Consider the following 19399-nt stretch of genomic DNA (forward strand, 5'->3'; position numbering starts at 1 on the left):
TTAGAAAAAATTATAAAATTTGAAAATTTTCCTTAAATACAAGGTTTATTGTTGAATTTTTCTGTTTGCTTCACTATCACATATCAAAATTTTTAGACCCATGGGATTCGTAACTCTGGATACAGTGACATACAGCTGACCATGACTAAAAACAGGATTCTTTAAAATAAGTCTTATATGAGACAATAATTGACCTTGACTTTTGTTAATTGTCATTGCGTATGATACAATCAAAGGATACTATCTTCGTTGGAATTTAAAGGGAAGTCTTGGATCAGAAGGAGTCAATGACATTCTTGGAATAATCACTCTATGATCGGCATTACTTCCAGTAAGAATTTGTCTTTCTAAAACATGGTTTCCAAGCCTCGTCACGATCAATCTAGTGCCATTGCATAATCCAAGAGAATGATCTATGTTCCGCAGTAGCATAACCGGAGTTCCAACCTTCAAGTTTAACTCATGATTTGGTACTCCAGAACATCTTATTCCATTTAAGAATTTTGGGGTATGCACATCATGCAATAGAAAGAGTAAATATTTGTATGTGTCCACCATACAAATATATAGAAAGAGTAAATATTTATATTTTCTAACAGTAATCAGATATATACGTAGAAATATATATATATATATATATATATTTCTACAACCTCTTTATCATGAAAGACGCACTCCAAGCTAAAATCTTCGTTGTTTCCATATGCAGGTAGATCGTAACAACGAACTAATCAGAGTTTCAACGCCCATTGCATTTTTGAAGGGTTAACCTCTCAGATGAGATTAAATAGAGGAGCCACTTTTTATTTCAGCTTAAAGTGAGTGAATGAATATATTGCAATCCTAATTTATAGAGTGTGTGGAACCTCACCCTCATTTGTAATATGTGATATTTTTTACCATCAAAGTTATTCAATATATTTAGGAATCTGTATTTTACCATTTAATAATAATAATTTGAGCAATAAAGTTTATGCTTAATATGGATTAAAATGCATTTAAAGATTTGTGGTATTAATATGGATGAAAAATTGTATTATCAATCAATTATAGTTGTGTAAATTTGTTTCCATATAGATAAATATGTCTATTTATTGAAATGATATTTAGGTGAAAAATTTTTAGATAGACAACTCAGTTTATGCTTAATATGGATTAAAATGCATTTAAAGATATGTGGTATTAATATGGATGAAAAGTTATATTATCAATCAATTATAACTGTGTAAGTTTATTTCCATATAGATAAATATGTCTATTTATTGAAATGACGTTTAGGCGGAAAATTTTTTTGACAGACAAGTCTGTTTTTATATATATATAACAATTATAACTGTGTAAGTTTATTTCCATATAGATAAATATGTCTATTTATTGAAATGACGTTTAGGCGGGAAATTTTTTTGACAGATAACTCTGTTTTTATATATATATAGATATTATTTTTAACTATCATGTAGGGAACATCGAAATTACTACTAGCTAGGGGAGTGCGGAACAACAACAAGAAATTGAATTTACACTGTGGGTTAGGTATAAGGTAAGTAAAAAAAACATATTCAAGTTAATATGATAGCTCAATTCTAAAAAAATATAGACTGCATTTAATTTGAGTAATTGCAAATAAAATGAAATATAATTCTTGTATCATATTTCTCCAATCAATTTTTAGGTTAATGAAATGCGAGTATCTGGATCATATGAGGCTACAGATGAATTGTATGCATTAGCTAATAGATCCATTGTCAGTGTGTATCCATACTCTGGTGTTATTATCAATGACATTAAGTTTCTTGTGGAATAACAAGAGGTGAGACGAGCCACATAAAATAGTGGTGTTCTTGTACCCAGTGTAGGAGGGCAAAACTTTTATGGCGCTCTTCAAGAAATTACAAGGTTGTGTTATTTAAAAGATTGCACAGTATTATTATTTAAGTGCAAATGGTTTGACACTGATCCTATGAAAAGAAGAATTCAAGAAGAGAATATATTCACAAGCAGTTACACTAGAGCAAAACTTTTATGGCGTTCTTTATAGTATTTATGATAAATATTATAAATAGTTTTATTTTAGTTAGATAGAATATTATAAAAAAATTTCAAATAGAATATATAAAGTTAGAAACAAATTTACAATTTGTGATCACACCAATTATTTGGTCAAAATAATCTATTTTTAAAAATAAAAAAAATTGATACCAAATTGGCCCTAATTTCTCTCCCACCAAAACTATTTCTCTCCCCCTCATCAAAATTCCCAAATCGTCGATAGCCTCATCAATATCCCTCTCCCACCTCATCGAAATTCCGACAATCCTACAATACGACAATCATCGAGAAGCTATAAAAGTGGAGTTTTCTGTGATTCCATAGCAGTCGATTCCTTTTTTTTTTTTTTTTTGTTTTATGTGATTGCATAGCTCCCTCTATCTATATATATATACTTGTGTTTTTTTAAATTGTTTGTGTGGGATAGAGGGGTCTTGATAATGAAATATTTATCTTGTGCAGCAATTTTGAATGATTTTTCTGTAGAATTTTGTTTGAACGATGACTGCTTTTTTGCTTTTAATTCCATGAAAGGGCTGGTTTGTTTACTTATTTATTGCATTAATTTTATAGAATTAAATGTGAAAATGCTTGAACTTCTAGCTGATCTTAATTGTAATCGTACGAATATAGTATTTATTTTGTTGTACAACTTTAGTATGTAATCTCATGTTTTTGCTTCTTGAAAGAACTTTGGGCTTTTGAGTATTTTGATTTTTCATTATTTTTCTTGTCCAATCCCATAAAAGAGCTTCTTATGCTAATTCTCAAAAGTCTTATACTACAACTAGGAATAAATGTTTTTTATGAAGTGGAAACTTATTTTTAGATAGAATGATTAGTGCAAGAAGATTAACTGACACTCATGTGGATATGATATCGATGTGCAGAATTTCTTTAGTCTTTGTAGAATTAATCTATCTTAGAGTATCCTAGTGAACTCGTACTTGATGATATTGTTAATCATGAAATGTAGAATGCAAATGTTGTAGCTAAGAAAGTAAATTGTATTTTTTTTCTTTGATTTTTTTGTCTCAAATTCTCAACCAATGTGTCTTATAAACATGTCGAATAGCACCATTTGCGGAGTTTCTCTCTATGTTTCTTTAGCTGTGAGGTTCACGTTATAATTTAGGATCCTGCCTTGTCCAATATTGTGATATGTGTGCGTAATATTCTAGTTACTGTTGTGTTGTAGATCATTTCTGGGCACCAACCTTCAAGTGGGGCATTAGCATAAGAAATTTTTATGACTTAGCAAACCGCCGGAGAAAGTTTCTTATCCACAACTAGTTGGGGCATTAGCATTTGTGATTTGTCATTGGTTTTTGTGAGCCTTCAAGATTAAAGGATAGTATTTTTAATAACAATATTTGTGTAGACCTTAATTAGAATTGATGAGAGTTATACCATTTTCTTGATATGTTTAAAGTGTGTGATGTATATGAAATGTTAGTTGATTGTTTTTTAGAAGATGATAATTTTTTCTTGAGTTAGTAATATGGAGCTGGACAATAATGTAATGAAATTTAATATATATTTTCCTGGCTCTAGTTTTACAAAATGACGATTGACAAAAATTGGATGAGTGTGATGAATTGATTCTCTCTCGAATATAAAAATGATGTTCGGATGTTTGTGACACATGCTCTTGAGTATGCCAACTAAGAGGGTAAAATAATATGCCCGTGTAATAATTGTTTTAATCATTTGTATCAACCATTGCGCTTAGTAGAGTTACACCTAATACAACTGGGGATACAATAATCCAAAGTGTTGGATTACCATGGTGAGCAATTTGAACATCCACCAATGAAGAATGAAGTAGGTGATGCCTAGGCAATACCCTCCTGCCTCGTGACCAATTACAGTTTCTCGATTTACCTCCTCACAAATGATCGTGAGACCGATCGTGTGAGACCGTTGGGGTGACGGATTTCACCTTTTTGTAAAAGAAAAGTAGGTGATGCCTAAGATGAAATGACAGATGTTTTAAATGATTTGATTGAACCAGTAGAGATAGGAAAATTCTGTTGGATATTGGGGTCTTAATGGACCAATATGATTTTGTGAAAAAATCAGAATGCCATCAATTGATGAAAGTTAAAATTGACTTCAAAATCGAAATCTATGTTTCGTGTATATAGATTTAGACTATTAATTTGCTCAAAATCGATTAAGGGTGAATGAGAAATTAATTGTTTAAAGTCGGCCCAAATAACATTAATTATTCATTAATGTTATATATAAGGAAATACATGGGAGAATAATCCCACATCATAAATTTTTTATGTGTTTTCTTTCCTTATTAATGATGTTGTGTTAATGGAGTTAACACAAAAAGATCAGGTGCTCTCTTCTCAGGGGCGAGCAGGTGCTCGCACCTGTGAGCCCGCCACCCGCCACGTGCACACGTGCGCAATGGGCGCTTTATAGGCGCACTTTGCACTTCGCACGTACACGTCGTCTCCAGATGGCATTGCAGTGCCTACGTGGCACTCGGGTGACTTGTCAGGCTTGTATCTGACGTGGCAATGCCTGTGTGGCATCCACGTGGGCAAGAAGAGATGACTGGACTGTTGATTGGGCGAACGGATGACAACCGTTGATTAAAGAGGTGTGATGGATCGCTTGTGATGCGATCTGGAGTGTTGGATCGCGAAGAGTCACGATCTGACCGCTTGGGATGAGACTTGATCTGAAGCATTAGATCGAATGGATCATTAGATCCAGATCCGATGGCTGATGACAATAGGCGAGATCTGAGGGTCACAACCCTTCAGATCTGATAGATGAGATTGAAGTGGGCTATGTGAAGGGTTACAACCCTTCAGATTGGATGATCCAGATCGATCCAGCCCAAGGAACACATCCTCTCACCCAAAAGGCATTCAACCTCTTCATTTAGTATAAATAGATCCCTCCAGATGCTGGAAAGATCATCGAATTCATCAATATCACATGAGTCAAGTGGGAGAATGTTAGAAAATAATAATAATAATAAATATATTAAAGTATGACTCATGTGAAATATTAATTAATCTAAGGGACTTATTGATCATTATGGGATTATGGGAAGTTATTTAAACTTTCAAAAAATGCGCGTAGCCAACTCGATGGAAGTTGGCTATTTATGTACATGAGTTCTGTCTCTCCCAGATGAGTCTCTTCACCGTAGCCATAAAAAAGGCATGAAGAAGAAAGCGAAAGCGAAAGAGATAGATTGAGACTTGTAGCAAGTTTCTTTTGCAGTCGTTGTTTCCTTTCTCATGGATCAAGGAAAGTTGTCAATCTAAAAGTTGCATAAATGAGAATCATAAATTTCAAGATCTTTTATGTTTTAGTTTTCTGAATTATAAATTTTAAGAAAACTTCGATTTACATCTTACCTTCTATCAATTGAGCAAAATAATTTATTACTCAAATAACTTTTAAACTTCAAACATATTATTTATATTTTAACCTTGTCTAATATTGCAACAAACTAGAACTTCTCGTGCCAAGAGACTCCTTGCCTTTGAAATGCCACCTATTGCCTACTTTTGTTGCTTGGACTTTCACTTGTCAATTTCACTATCAAGACTTCCAATTGCCAAACCATGCTACTAGCACTTTCACTTCCAAAAGTTTTTAATGAACAAAACACTCCAAATTAGATATTTGAGACAATAACAATTTTGATTAAAGTGTTATAGACTCAATAGTGGCCTCAAATTGTTAAGTGGCTATTGCAAATTCGATATACCATCATGGACCATTAAGGTACAATGGAGCAGACGACATCTTTGCTCGACACTTGGTGTGCCTCATCTCGATGAGACACCTCATATGCATATAACTTCTTTTGACCGAGCGATCAACAACCAACTTGGATTATAGTGAGTTGGGAGCTAGAATGATTTAGGATATCAGGAAAGGGCCTTGGTGCTTCAGTTGGAAGACGCTTGCAAAAAGTGTACACTAGGGTTTTTAGGAGTTGGGTGACATAATGGGCGGAGTCCTATTAGTTCGGGAGATCGAGAAGGGAGAAGGGAGAAGGGCGCTCAATGCTTGAAGAGGAGGTGCAAAAAGTGATTCGACTTGGAAATAGATTGAGCGATGTGGATTGTGAGGAGTGGTATTGTGAGAAACTCACCTACACGAAATGCATCCACATCCTTTAGTAAATATCATACTTTTGTGCATTTTTATTTATTGGATGATTTAATTTAACAAAGAAATGAAAATTTTGAACTTTAAAATTAATTATTTTATTCAACTTAACAATTGTATATCTAAGAAGAAAAGAAGTTGAGAAAAATTATTATGGATTAATTATATATACATATATATATATATATTTAATATGTGATTAAAATATTACAGATTAATCAACTTTATTTCATAAACTTTAATGAATTGAAATTATTCTATTTATATAAACTTGGATTCCGGTTAGTTGACTAATTAAGTGCACGGCCCAAATTAATTTATTTTAATTTGCTATTTTGCCACTCCGATTATAATTTCCAATAAAGCATGGCCAACCGTTTACAAAATATATGAAAAAACTTATATCAACCAGTCTAGAGAATTAAGAGAATAAATGATAAAAGAAATTTGAAAAAAAAATATAGTCATAAACTACAAGAAAGCAACAAAATATATATAATTTCTCAACTACAAGAAAGCAACAATCGTTCCATCAGGGTAGTAGTGCGAGATCGAAAAGTACTCCTTTATGCTCTAGACGGTTGATGAGTTCCGGATTCACACGAGAAGCAATTTGATAGAACACTTGCCATGTTAGTAAACTATCGGAACCGGACTGGTGTCGGCAACCCACTGCCCGCTCAACTTGGACGGTGGAGGCCACCTTCTCCAATCCACCATAAAGGCCACGACAATGCTTGCTCAAGTGCTTCACATCGAACACCCTCTCACCGAAGTAGTAGCGGACAAGGGCCAAGAACTCATGGAGGGTTTGAGGTAACTTATTATCACCGTTGAGCATCTTCACTAGGAAGGCGAAGTCGTAAGCGCCTTGGAAGGTCACCCAGGATACAATCGAAAAGTGGCCCAAGGAAAGCAAATCGGAGGTCATGAGGTGCATGGCGAAGCAACGAGAGTCTATGCCATATGCTTTATTCTTTTGGAAGTCGATGTCATTAGCCTTGAGTAACTCAACAGAAGAGGGAGCGTAGCGGTCGCGGTCGATGTCGAAGTCGCGGAAATTAAATTCCCACACGTAGCGCACAAAAGTTCCGTCATTGTAGAGGGTGTAGGGGAGATTACCAGCAGCATCAGAGAGGGTGAGGCCGACTTGGACGATGCGGAGGACATCGACGTTGGCGCGGATCAAGTCGTAACGCTGAGTGACAGTGAGGGTGCAATAGGGATTCTTAGAGGTGACGACGATGCCAGGGTACTCAGTGTCCAATGCGACGAAGGGGTGGAAGGGGAGGGCGGAGCGGATGAGGGCGAACTCCTGATCGAGGTTGTAAGCCCAGACGGAGCGAACCTCGACTCTGCTGGCAGCCAAAGAGGAAATTAACATGCTGCTGCCGTTCACACCTGCAGCCACCATGATAATTCGAAATATGGATCGGAATTAAGTGGAGCGAGAAGAGATGTTGGGCGATTTGGAGTTGAAATTGAAGTGATTGTCAGTCAGTGTTTAAATAGAGGAGGAGAGGAGACAACGGAAGAGAGAAATTCGTCAAAAGCAAACAGACTTAAACAGAATTAGTTGCGAATTAATAGGGATATACGGAATTAATTAATTAATTAAATCCAACTGCAAATTAAAATCACTCCGCCGCCTAATCCAAATACGCGACGCGAGATAACAAATAGAATAAGTTAAGTCAAGGATTAATCAATCAATTAATTAATTAATTAATATACAACGTTAGCTGTTCGATCGATTATATTCGTTGGAATAAATTAAATAAAAATCACTTCACTCTCTTTTTAATTCTCTTTAATTACGTTTCGCCTCTAATTAGTTATTAAATTAAAATCTATTGATTCTATTTACATGCTACATATTTATATAATGTAAATGATATATATGATGTGAGATCTGTGGGATTAATATTTAATTGGACAAATCAAATTAAATGTTGAACTCAACGTTAATTAATTATTAAATTAAATTAATCTATTAATTTTATTTCTAACTATATATACAAATTTAATCATCCAATTTAATTCACTTTGGGTCTTTTGGCGACGCAACGAAGTCAACGCATCGCTGAAAGATAATCTATTGGATCATTTTCCATAGCAAAAGAGTCGACACATCGCTAAAAGATAACCGGAACAAAAGCTTTACAGAAGGTAGGTCATTCCGCAACTCATTTCAAGCTTTGTCTAAGTTATAAATTTGCAATTTTCCACATTACGTATTTATTTTTAAAAAAAAATGTGTTTTAACAAAACTTTTATTTCATTATGGCATGACACAAAATTATTTTTCTTAACGTAAATGTTATGATTTTATAGTTTAATATTTTTATAATATATAGATATTTATAAAATTATGTATTTTATTATGTTTATAGTATTTATGATTAATATTATAAATAGTTTTATGTTAGTTATGTAGAATATTTTTAAAAATTTTGAGATAGAATATATAAAGTTAAAAATAAATTTATAATTTGTGACAACACCAATTTATTCAGTGAAAATAATCTATTTTTAAAACTAAAAAATTGCAATTTTCCATATTATGTATTTATTTTTTAAAAAATTGTGTTTTAACCAAACTTTTATTTCATTATGCATGGCTTTACACTTAAATTATTTTTCTTACCATAAATGTATGGAGGTATAAAGCGTAAGCGTTCACTTATCAAGCTTAATTGGTAAAAAAAACTTATGGTTTCAACTTGAATATTGGCAACACCTTACCATTTCTGCATAACTTGGATGTGATGCACATCTAAAAGAATGTATGTGATAATGTTCTCGGTACCTAGTCTATACCTAAATGCATATTATTAATTAATAATATTATTTTAACTATAGAACAGCGAAATTACTACTACTAGCTAGGTGTAGCGTCTCGTAAATTCATTTTGTAAACTTCATAAATGTTTAAATATAGACTTTAAATATTTACAAAGGGCATAGAATAATTTTAGAAATTTTATAGAATTTTTAAGGAAATTTTTCTAAAAGAAATAGGAAAAAGGGGTAAAAAGATGCATGACTGAGATTTGAACCCAGAACCTCTAAACAATTATAAATCTTAAATAAATTGTGATAATCATGTGCTCCAATAGAGGTATGCTTGAAAGAAAAGAGGACACATTATAATTATACAAGTTTAGACGTCAAGTTAAATATGAAAAGATGTTTTAGTATAAAAGGAGAAGTTAGAGAGGAAAAAAAACCTATTTTTCTCTTCCTCTTTCTTTGGGCGGCGGAAACAGAAGAAAACCTTGAATTTTCTTCTTTCCTCTCTGAGTTTTCTCCTTCCCTCTTCCTCCTTGTGGTGGTCGGCCAAAAGAAAGGAATCGGGGAGTCTATTCCGTAGGGTTCGGACACGCCGACAAGGGTTTTCTAAACACGCTAGAGTGTTCGGAGTCTTCAACCTTAGGATTTCGTTTGTAAGTGCAAGAACAAGGAGGTAAGTACTACTCACCTGCAAGAATTTTTTCTTTATTTTTTTTTCGTAGCATGTTTTAAATAATTGTGTTCGCTCTATGCAAAAACTCTAAATTATATGTAAACCCTAGAATTGTATGCATATAGAATGATAAAGTGTTCTATTAAGTCCTTTTAGAGAATTATGAGAAGTTTATAAGTAAAGAAAGACCAAGGTCTTGATAGGATCCCAAATTCAAGAATTTGAGGATCAAAAGCACACCAAATGTTTGAAGAAATGCCAAGGCATTTTACTATATGAATACTAAAAAATAACAAGTATTTTACTTTGAAGAGGCTAGTACCCGACTTCCGAGATTGTCGTAAAATAAATCCAAGTGATCAATTCCGAGGTCTTGGCCCTGGTAAGATCAAGGTCTTTACCCTCATAGGACTGGTAGCTCGCTACCCCAGTCTCTATTAGGGAGTGCGCTTTGGTACTACGCCTGGGCCCCAAGAGAAAGTTGATTATTATTTTGAAGTATAAAGCTATAAGTATTCAAACAAATAAAGTAAGTTTTACAAAAGTTTCAAGTTCCAGTAAGTTTAGTTAAGAAAGTGTATCAATTGAAATTTTATGTTTATAAGATGAAAATTTCTAATACTTACATGATATTGTAGCGTAAACATGAAAGATCACATGTTTTAAGTTTTAAGAGTTTCAAAATATGAAAACTATTTCAATGAGCATGAAAATTTTCTTATCATGAACATACAATTTTTAGAATTTTTGTATATATACACATCTCAGTTTTGTGAGTTAGATAGTACTTACTAAGCATCCGCTTATAGTTGCATTTCTTCTTACTGCAGACAAATGAAAAGGAAATTAAATTTGAAGAAAGGCGACAAGGGGATGCGTGATGGTGTGTGTGATGCCTGGACCATGAAAAACCTTGGGAATTTGCTAAGAGCATATTAAGATGTTTTTAAATTGCTAAAAAAATTTAGAGATTTTACTTTCTATTCATTGTTTAAAAGATTTCATAAATTGTTAGTTTTCCATATGTTGGGTATCATCTAGTATTTCTGTTGCTAATGATTAAATAGATTAGTTTTGGTTAATGTTTGTTAGATATTATGATTCCATGTCTTTTCAATGAATATGCATGAAATTCTAAAGTAATAAAATGAACTAATACTTAATTAGTTTTTGAAATTGATACTTTTGGCACATGAGGTATACTATTGATACATTGTATGTAGATTAGTTTTAAAGAGTGCAAGAAGTTCATTTATGATCCTTTGCATGCAAATATAGTTAGAAATGCTTTAGTTTATTTTAGAAGTATTAGTTGAGTGTTTAAATGGAGTTTAGAAGAAAGGTTGAAAGAAAGAAAATTGAACATGATAGAAAAGATTTTCGCACAAGTTAGAAAATTTTAAATTATTGCTAAATAGAGTAGCACTTTAAGTAATACAAGAAGTAAAGTATAAGAAAGTAACCCGACTCATAGAAGGGCGGACGTTACACTAGGGGAGTGCAGAATGTGGAACAACAACAAGAAGTTGAATTTACACTGTGGGTTAGGTATAAGGTAAGTAAAAAAACATGTTCAAGCTAATATGATAAATTGCTCAATTCTAAAAAAAAAATATTAGACTGCATTTGATTTGAGTAATTGCAAATAAAATGAAATTCTTGTATGAATTGAGCAAAATAATTTATTACTCAAATAACTTTTAAATTTAAAACATATTATTTATATTTTAACCTTGTCTAATATTACAACAAACTAGGACTTCTTCTTGATATGTGAGGGTTATGCGAAGTATATTGACTCTTTGAGTTAGCTTTGGCTTCGATAAGAGAAGTTGGTTGGAGTAGAACAAAGTCAAGGGAAGGAGCTCGATCGGTTGAATCAACTTATAGTTGAATTATGTGTATGTATAAGGGGTTTGGGTGAAGTACATCGAAATTGATTTAGGATGAGTAAAAAAAGAATGAGTATGGTTTGAGATGGTGATAATGACTTTGGCTTCCTTAAAAGAAGTAGATTGGAGTAGATGGAAGAAGAGAATTAAGGAGCTCGATTGAATTATGTATATATAGGGGGCTTGGTTGAATTAGGATTCTATCAGTCTCTATATCTTCATTTGCTGTCAACTCTCTATTACTTAATGGGGACACACTAATTGAATTATATTTATAAAGTTACACTAATCTACATTCTTAAGGTCCATTTTAAATTTAAAAGTTGACATAATTTTAATCAAATAATTGACATATGTTAGTCTATATCAGTTTGATATAATAGAAAATCTCAATCCATTCCTTTCATTTTTTTTCAAAAAAAATTGAAAAAGACAGACGCTAATAAAAATATTTAAAAAATGAGCAAAATATTTTTAGAAACTAAAATCTTAGAATATTAAATTTTAAATATTTAATTAATTAATTTTGAATAAAATAGTTTCCTAGCTCAATGTCTTCTATCACTTTCCTCAAAACATACAGTTCGAATTCAAGTCTCCCAGAGAAAACCTCAAGTTCTATAAATTAAGCACTCAAAAGAGTTTATTGATAGCAGGATCAAAAATCCTGTTCATGATTCACAAGAACATCTACATGAAGCTTGATCAAAAACAAACCCAAAGTGAAAGCACTAATTAGAGTAACAATAAGAAGATTAAACTTCAAATGGGATGAATATTCTAAAATTTCAAATGGCATAAATTGTGCTCCAAACATATACATTAGTTGGGCGAAGCAGCCCAAAGTGGAACAAACAAGAGAGATATATATCTTGCAATTGATGCTACATGAAGCTTGAAGCACAAAATGGAAGGAACAAAGAAATTAAATATCTTACAATTATTGCTGAATTGTTCGATAAGATAATGTCATCAGGAGCACACCCACCCAATTTAAACACAATTCTAGAGATATTAATGGCTGCTGAATCTTGAAAGAGTACAGGCAGAATCATCACACCTCACAAAGAATCCATCCTTCAAAGTTGGAGCCTACTTGACTTCATTGATGGATTGACTGCATCAAATTACAGACATCAGTTTGATGTTCAAAACTAGATCTTGATACTGAATAGTTTTTTGTTTCAGGTTCTATCAAATGCATTGCAATGGCAAAATTTATTAGTAGAATGTTTCAAGTAAAACAATGATTCAGAGGCCCTTACATGATCTCAAAGCGTGACTCGATCGTATTGTCTTCCCATTCCAATGTTTTGAACCAGTTGGCATCGGCGAGTCTTACAACATGCACCTTCTTCAGCTTTTGTGCACTCTCACGTCCAATGGGCAGTCTTGCTAGGTTCGAACAGTCACCGAGGTGGATGTACTCCAATGATGGCCAATCCAAGGTTTTTGCTGGTTGTCCTTTGAAGAAACAACATAGCCTGGGCAATTTGATGAATAGCAGTTGCTTGAGCATGGGGAAAGCCCCCTTCTCCAAATCATAGCCTTCTTCATCAGCAATAATAGTCTCAATGGAGTCGTTATTTTTGATCTCCAGTCTTTCTAGGCTTTGAAGCTCATTCGCAATGCTTGGCAAGAAAACATGTTTGAGGCGTGGGCATCTCATTATCTTTAGTTGCTTCAGTTTCTTAAAAGTTTCAGATGGTAGTAATCGTGAATGAGTTGCGTCCAATGTTTGCGAGAACAGAGACGATAACTTTGTACAATTAACAACTTCAAAAGTAGTGAGGTTATGCAAGCTTCCAGGAGGAACAACTCCAGTGCAGAAACTGATTACATCTGACATCTGAGATAGTCGTATCATTTGCAGTTTCGGAAAGATAATGGAATCATGCCCAAGCCCTTCGAAATTTAGCAGTACATGTGGCCCGGGACATCCTTCAAGAAGAAGCTCTACTAGACTTGGATGCACTCTCTGAAGCAAGTCTTGTGGCAAAATGTTAACTATGTTTCTGCACTTTCTTAATTCCAGTGTTCTCAATTTTCTGAGTGAAAGATCAGGAAGCTGGCCATTGCAAACCTGTTCCAGCTTCTCCATGTTCAAAAGGTTTAGCTTCATGAGCTCACCAAATGCATTCGCCGGAGTGTCATTTGTTGACCGGAGAAGACATTGGAGTTGATGGCTGTTCACAATTTGCAAAGACTTCAGAGTGGCAAAGCAAGATATGTTCTCTAAGGAAGTCAGATCTGTAATATTCCACATGCAATTATCAAGCCTTAAATCTTCGGTTATCCTGAGAAAAGGTTTACCCCAACTGATCACTGACTGATTCACTTCCTTTATAAAAAAGTTTCTCTGGTATTTAGAAGCCAGTGAAAACCACTCTGGCTCATTATAAATAATGAAGTGGCGCAAGACTTTGTAAGCATTGTTAGGAATAACTTGTTCAGAAAAATCTTGAGCATACTTGACATACAACTCAACCCTGACCAAGCTTTTCAAAGATGCAACCTCAACTAGTAGTTCTTCAGTCACATTGTAGCCTCTCAAGTAAAGTTCTTCGAGTTGAGTTAACTTTGGTATCAAATTTCTGGGTATCTGCAGCGATGTGCAATTTGACAAATCCAAAAGTTTTAGCTTAACCAGACCATCTATGGTTTCCGGTAATGCACTAATACCTCTGCATTCCTGCAAGGTAAGTATTATGAGTGTCTTTAGTTCCCCTACAACAGTTATATCGTTCAGCTGTTTACATCTGTCTAAACGGAGAGTTCCTAGACCATTTAAGCATGTCAATGAAGAAGGTAAAGAAGTAATGTCTGTATTACTAAAATCGAGGACATTTAGTGTGGCCATATTTTTAAAGAAATTGATTGGCACACTAGTAATTGGGTTCATATTCAGCAACAGCAGAATTAATTTGGAGCAATTTGGTTTTTCAGGAATTTCTTGCAAGAAATTGTTTGAAAGTGAAATTCTCTTGCAAGCTGCTAAGTTCTCGCACTCTGGCCAATCTGTAAGGCCATGTCCAGCTTTAACAAGAAAATGGTTGTTGTCCTTGGAGCCAATATATACAGCTACATCTCGCACCACATCATGAAGCTTCACACAACCGGCTTTCTTACTATCAAGCAGTAAACATGAAAGTTTCAGTTTCTGGAGCAAAAAATGCACTCTGCCACGTACATCCTCTAAAGAGGAGAGATTACTCAATAAATTCTCTCCCACTGCATATCGAGTTATTTCATCCTCACTGATGTCATAGTCCTCGCGGAACAAGCAGCAGTAGAGAAACAACTGTTTTAGTTCAGCAGTCTTCAGGTTTTGATAACTCAGTTCTAGTGGTTTGAACAATTTTTCCTCTACCTCTTCCATGTTTAAAGGAACGGATTGCTTGAGTTGGGACAAGGCATCTTCCCAAGCACTTGAGTCCTTGTAAGATCGTAATGCCCTTCCCACTACAACAATTGCCAATGGCAAACCACAACATTCTTGTGCTACCTTTCTCGCAACCGGTTCTATGCCATCAGACTCAGCAACTTGTCCTGCCCTCATTCTGAAAAGTTGCCATGAATCTTCTTCGGACAAGGTGGCAACTTCCACTGAGACATCAGTTTCCATTACATTGCATGTTTCAACTTTGCGGGAGGTAAGTATCACTTTACAACCCTTGTGTTCTCGGTATGGAATCCCAACTACCTTAACCAGCTCCAGCCGTGCCCAAACATCATCCAGCATTATCAAAACTTTCTTCTCCTGCTTCAACCTAGTGGCCAACATCCTATTTGAGGATTCACGCATGCCCAGCGCATCAGCAATGTCGCGTTGGATCTGAGCTATGTTTGGATTCTGTGACACAACCACATCTATTACCACATCAAACGTTTCTGCTTCTTTGACCTTTCTGCCTATTTCTTCCATCAATGTAGTCTTGCCTACACCACCCATGCCATATATTCCAATCAGATTCACTTTATCATCATTCAGTGCATCAATAACCTTTTGCATTGCCTCTTTGGTGGCGCCAAAGTTCACAAAGTCTCCATTCGATGGATGATTAAGAGTTGATGGACCGAGAGTATGAGAAAAAGCTTGGAAGTTCTTTCTATCTAGTAGTTCTGATGCTTGGCCCTTTTCCTTGTAGCCTCCCTTCCGACCTTATAACGAGGCACCAAACTAGGGAAGCAACATTTCTCATCCCTTACAATCCTGTTGAAGTTGTTCTCGATATTATTAAACTTCCCCTCCAGTTCAAGCACCTTGTTTAGCCATAAGTTGACTTCATCACTGATAACTTCATTGTTCCTTTCAGCTGCCTCCACTTTTTGTTGTGTGTCATCTCTTATGGCCTTTAAAAAATCAAACTGTTCTTTGAGTTTCTCAAATTTCTTTTTGTAATATATAAAATAGCATGCATGTGTCTTTAATTTTTTCCAAAAGTACTTCACAATTTCATTCCCAGTCCCGGATCCTATTCCTCCACAACAGGTATTGAAGCAAGGAGGAACCATGATCTGCACAGGAAGTAAATATACAGGGTCTATTTGGTAGTTCAGAAATAAAATTAAAAAAAATTGAAGCATTTGCTGAGAAAAACCAAATCGACCATCAAACAAAGCAAAGTTAAAGAACCGAAACTTTAATGGCTTTCACAAAAGAATCCTTTAGGTTTCATTCTATTCTTGATGGTCCCAAAATGCGAAATTTCCCACCCAAATATGAGAAAATGAAGCAAATACACGAACAAGAGCCCCTCTCAGGCTCTGATTGTGCCAGTTAACAAAGATCAAGCTTCATGTCTTTCACACGAAAATTTCCCAACCACATCGCAGCAGAAGAATCAAGTGAAGACGTACATCATCGTTTAGGTTGTCCGATTGCACATAGATCACTTGAGAAAGCAAAAAAACATCGAAAGAGAAGTTGACGACCATACCTCCGCAATGTCAATGATGGCGAGCAAGATGGAACCAGAAGAAACTAAAGGAAATGAACAAAATGATGAACAGGACCGATGGAAAGGCATCTGTCCAACAAATAAACAGTACTGACCTCGCTACAGTAAAAATAAATAAATAAATAAATGCGCTGGAGTCTCACGATGATGATCATGATGATCAATTATGAAAAAATAAATTAAAAAATATCATCTATGAAAAAAATATTTTTTTGCCAATATTTAATTTTCATCTATTTCAATAAATTTAACTTAACGCAACAGTAATGATCAACAATGGTCTCAATTTTAAACCAACAATAATGATCACAATGTTTTATTATGGAGAGAGTATTATCTCAACCTTTTTGAGTATTATCTCAATTTTATAATTTTTATTTCATTTTAATAAATAAATTTATATCTGTATTAACAAATTCAATGATGATCCTCCTAATTAAATATAGCTTCGCTCTTCGTGACAACAAAATGATTTGATAAATATAAAAAGTAAATTAAAACACTTTTTGATTATTTTTTTTAACATAGGATGGTATTTAAGAATAATAAAAATAGAAGACGGCCTTTTGCTTTCTACCTTTAACTATTTTTATAAAAAATTCTAAATTTCTACACCAACCTAACTTTTAAACTCATAAAACCCTTCTCACTTTAGTTGAATTTTAAAATAATTCTTTCAATTTCTCTCTATAAAGTTCGGAGTCTCTAATAAAAAATTAGTAAATTGGTTTAAATTTATATGGATGAATATGAAAGTGAATGATTCTCTAAGGACTTATCTGTAATTTTGTTATAAATAAGTATGACCTAAAGTCAAGATTCCTCCTTGTTTTTATTTTTGACTAAATCAACTTGAAATTTTAATTAAAAAATTAAATAAACATATTGAATGATGCAATTTTGTCTCGTAGCACTTGTTGGTCAAATAATCACCAATAATAACGTGACACAAGTCGTACTATGTGATAAATATTAATTAATAAAGATGAGAAGATAAATATTTTAATCGGATAAAATACGACAATAACAAGTATTTTTTTCTCACTTCCTTCAACATCACGGTGTTCGATCCCTTATTACATTATTAATTAAGTTTTTTAAAATAATTTTTAGTATAATTATGCGTAGTTATAATGATTCCGACGGATCGAGGAATTCGAATTAACGCGAGCATAAACTTGAAGTGCAAATAAATCAAGTTTATTCATGAATTTTTTAAATCAATTTAAAAAATATTTGATTCGTATTAAAAATATTATATTAAAGTCAAACTTCAATATTTTGAATAATTTTTTCAAATCAAATTTAAATTTATAATATTTTATTTAATTATTCATGAACATTATTTTTATATAATTTTAATTTAAATATATTTAAATTGAAATCTAAATAATTCAAACTGAACTTAAATTTAAGTCCTTAAACTATAGTTAGAATTTGTTCAAATCAAAGAGAAACATATTGAACCATTTTAACTCCATGCATAGTGAATAAACTTAAAGTTGGTCCTATTATAAGCCTGAGAAGGATTGTTTGAATCGAATCTGATTCGGATTTGTAACTGAGTCAATAGGTCGATTCCTGTTAGCCCAATTAAATAGGTTTGAATTATAATATAATCGATTCGTCTGGGAATAGCTGAGTTATGTTTCTAGCCCAATTTTAATCATGAATTGGTGATTTAAATTATATATATATATATATATATATGACAGTTTGAACTATCGATTAATCGACAATTCCTGCCATTTAAAAGTATTTTTTATTTTTTTCAAATAGTTGAGATTACTTTTTTTTTATCAATGACTATGATTAACTGATTTTTATTTTTCAAACTTCATAAATAAACTACTCATTTCATTATTTTTTACATCATTTTTTCTACGTTATCTTTAAATTCTAAAATCTTGAATGCTTTTATTCAATCTTCAATTCAATGAAGGAAGCTCATCTCTGTCTCAAAAGGATAAGACGATAATCACTTCGAATGTAGATCTTGATGATATTCAATTTAGCAATGATGAACTAGAAGTAACTTCCAACAACCGAGACATAAGATCCAAAATCTCTAAGATTTGGGATACTTCACCTTTAAAATCATCTATTTTTATTAAATATTTTGAGAAAATTACTCTTCCTTCAAAGAAATACGTGCAAAATGTAAGTATTATAAAGTCTCCTATAAATTTCAATTGGGTGATAGTTATGAGTCATTAAAGTGGTACATCAAAACGAAGCATCCTATTGAATTTAAAGTTGAACATTCTCAAATATAATTGCCCAAATTTTCTTTGACTTAGTGGAGGTACCGATTTAAGGTTGTTAAAATATTCTAATATTAAATTAAAAGAATCATTAGCTAGATTTATTTATTTAGAACATCTTTCTTTTAATTTTGGATCTAAATACATATTTAAAATTTTGAACTTTAAAATTAATTATTTTATTCAACTTAACAATTGTATATCAAAGAAGAAAAGAAGTTTCTTCAATACATTTTTGAATGAGAAAAATTATTATGGATTAATTATATATATATTTTAATATGTGATTAAAATATTACAGATTAATCAACTTTATTTCATAAACTTTAATGAATTAAAATTATTATATTTATATAAACTTGGATTCCGGTTGACTAATTAAGTGCACGGCCCAAATTAATTTATTTTAATTTGCTATTTTGCCACTCCGATTATAATTTCCAATAAAGCATGGCCAACCGTTTACAAAATATATGAAAAAAATTATATCAACCAGTCTAGAGAATTAAGAGAATAAATGATAAAAAAATTTGAAAAAAAAATATAGTCATGAACTACAAGAAAACAACAAAATATATATAATTTCTCAACTACAAGAAAGTAACAATCGCTCCG

At 33.0% G+C, this 19399-nt stretch overlaps 2 protein-coding genes across 2 annotated transcripts; both read right to left on the bottom strand.

The window, feature by feature from the left end:
* Positions 1–6733: 6733 nt before the first annotated feature.
* On the bottom strand, positions 6734–7615 carry LOC141818730 (putative CCR4-associated factor 1 homolog 11). Its single transcript, XM_074706185.1, has one exon. The coding sequence runs from the start codon at positions 7613–7615 to the stop codon at positions 6734–6736; it is 882 nt and encodes a 293-aa protein (XP_074562286.1).
* A 4741-nt stretch (positions 7616–12356) lies between these two features.
* On the bottom strand, positions 12357–16557 carry LOC141818732 (putative disease resistance protein At4g27220). Its single transcript, XM_074706186.1, is given in 4 exon segments — positions 12357–12676; positions 12825–15687; positions 15690–16077; positions 16500–16557. Coding segments are annotated over 3 exon segments (3273 nt in total). The 5' UTR covers positions 16075–16077; positions 16500–16557; the 3' UTR covers positions 12357–12651.
* Between the last annotated feature and the right edge of the window lie 2842 nt (positions 16558–19399).

The sequence above is a fragment of the Curcuma longa genome, unplaced genomic scaffold (genome assembly GCF_044706935.1).
Source record: "Curcuma longa cultivar G26 ecotype Majalengka, Jawa Barat unplaced genomic scaffold, ITB_CL_G26_1.1 contig_25805, whole genome shotgun sequence".
NCBI lineage: Eukaryota > Viridiplantae > Streptophyta > Magnoliopsida > Zingiberales > Zingiberaceae > Curcuma > Curcuma longa.

What these genes read in the sequence shown, in the direction of transcription:
- LOC141818730 (XM_074706185.1), bottom strand. Translation starts at nt 7,615, where the DNA reads ATGGTGGCTGCAGGTGTGAACGGCAGCAGCATGTTAATTTCCTCTTTG.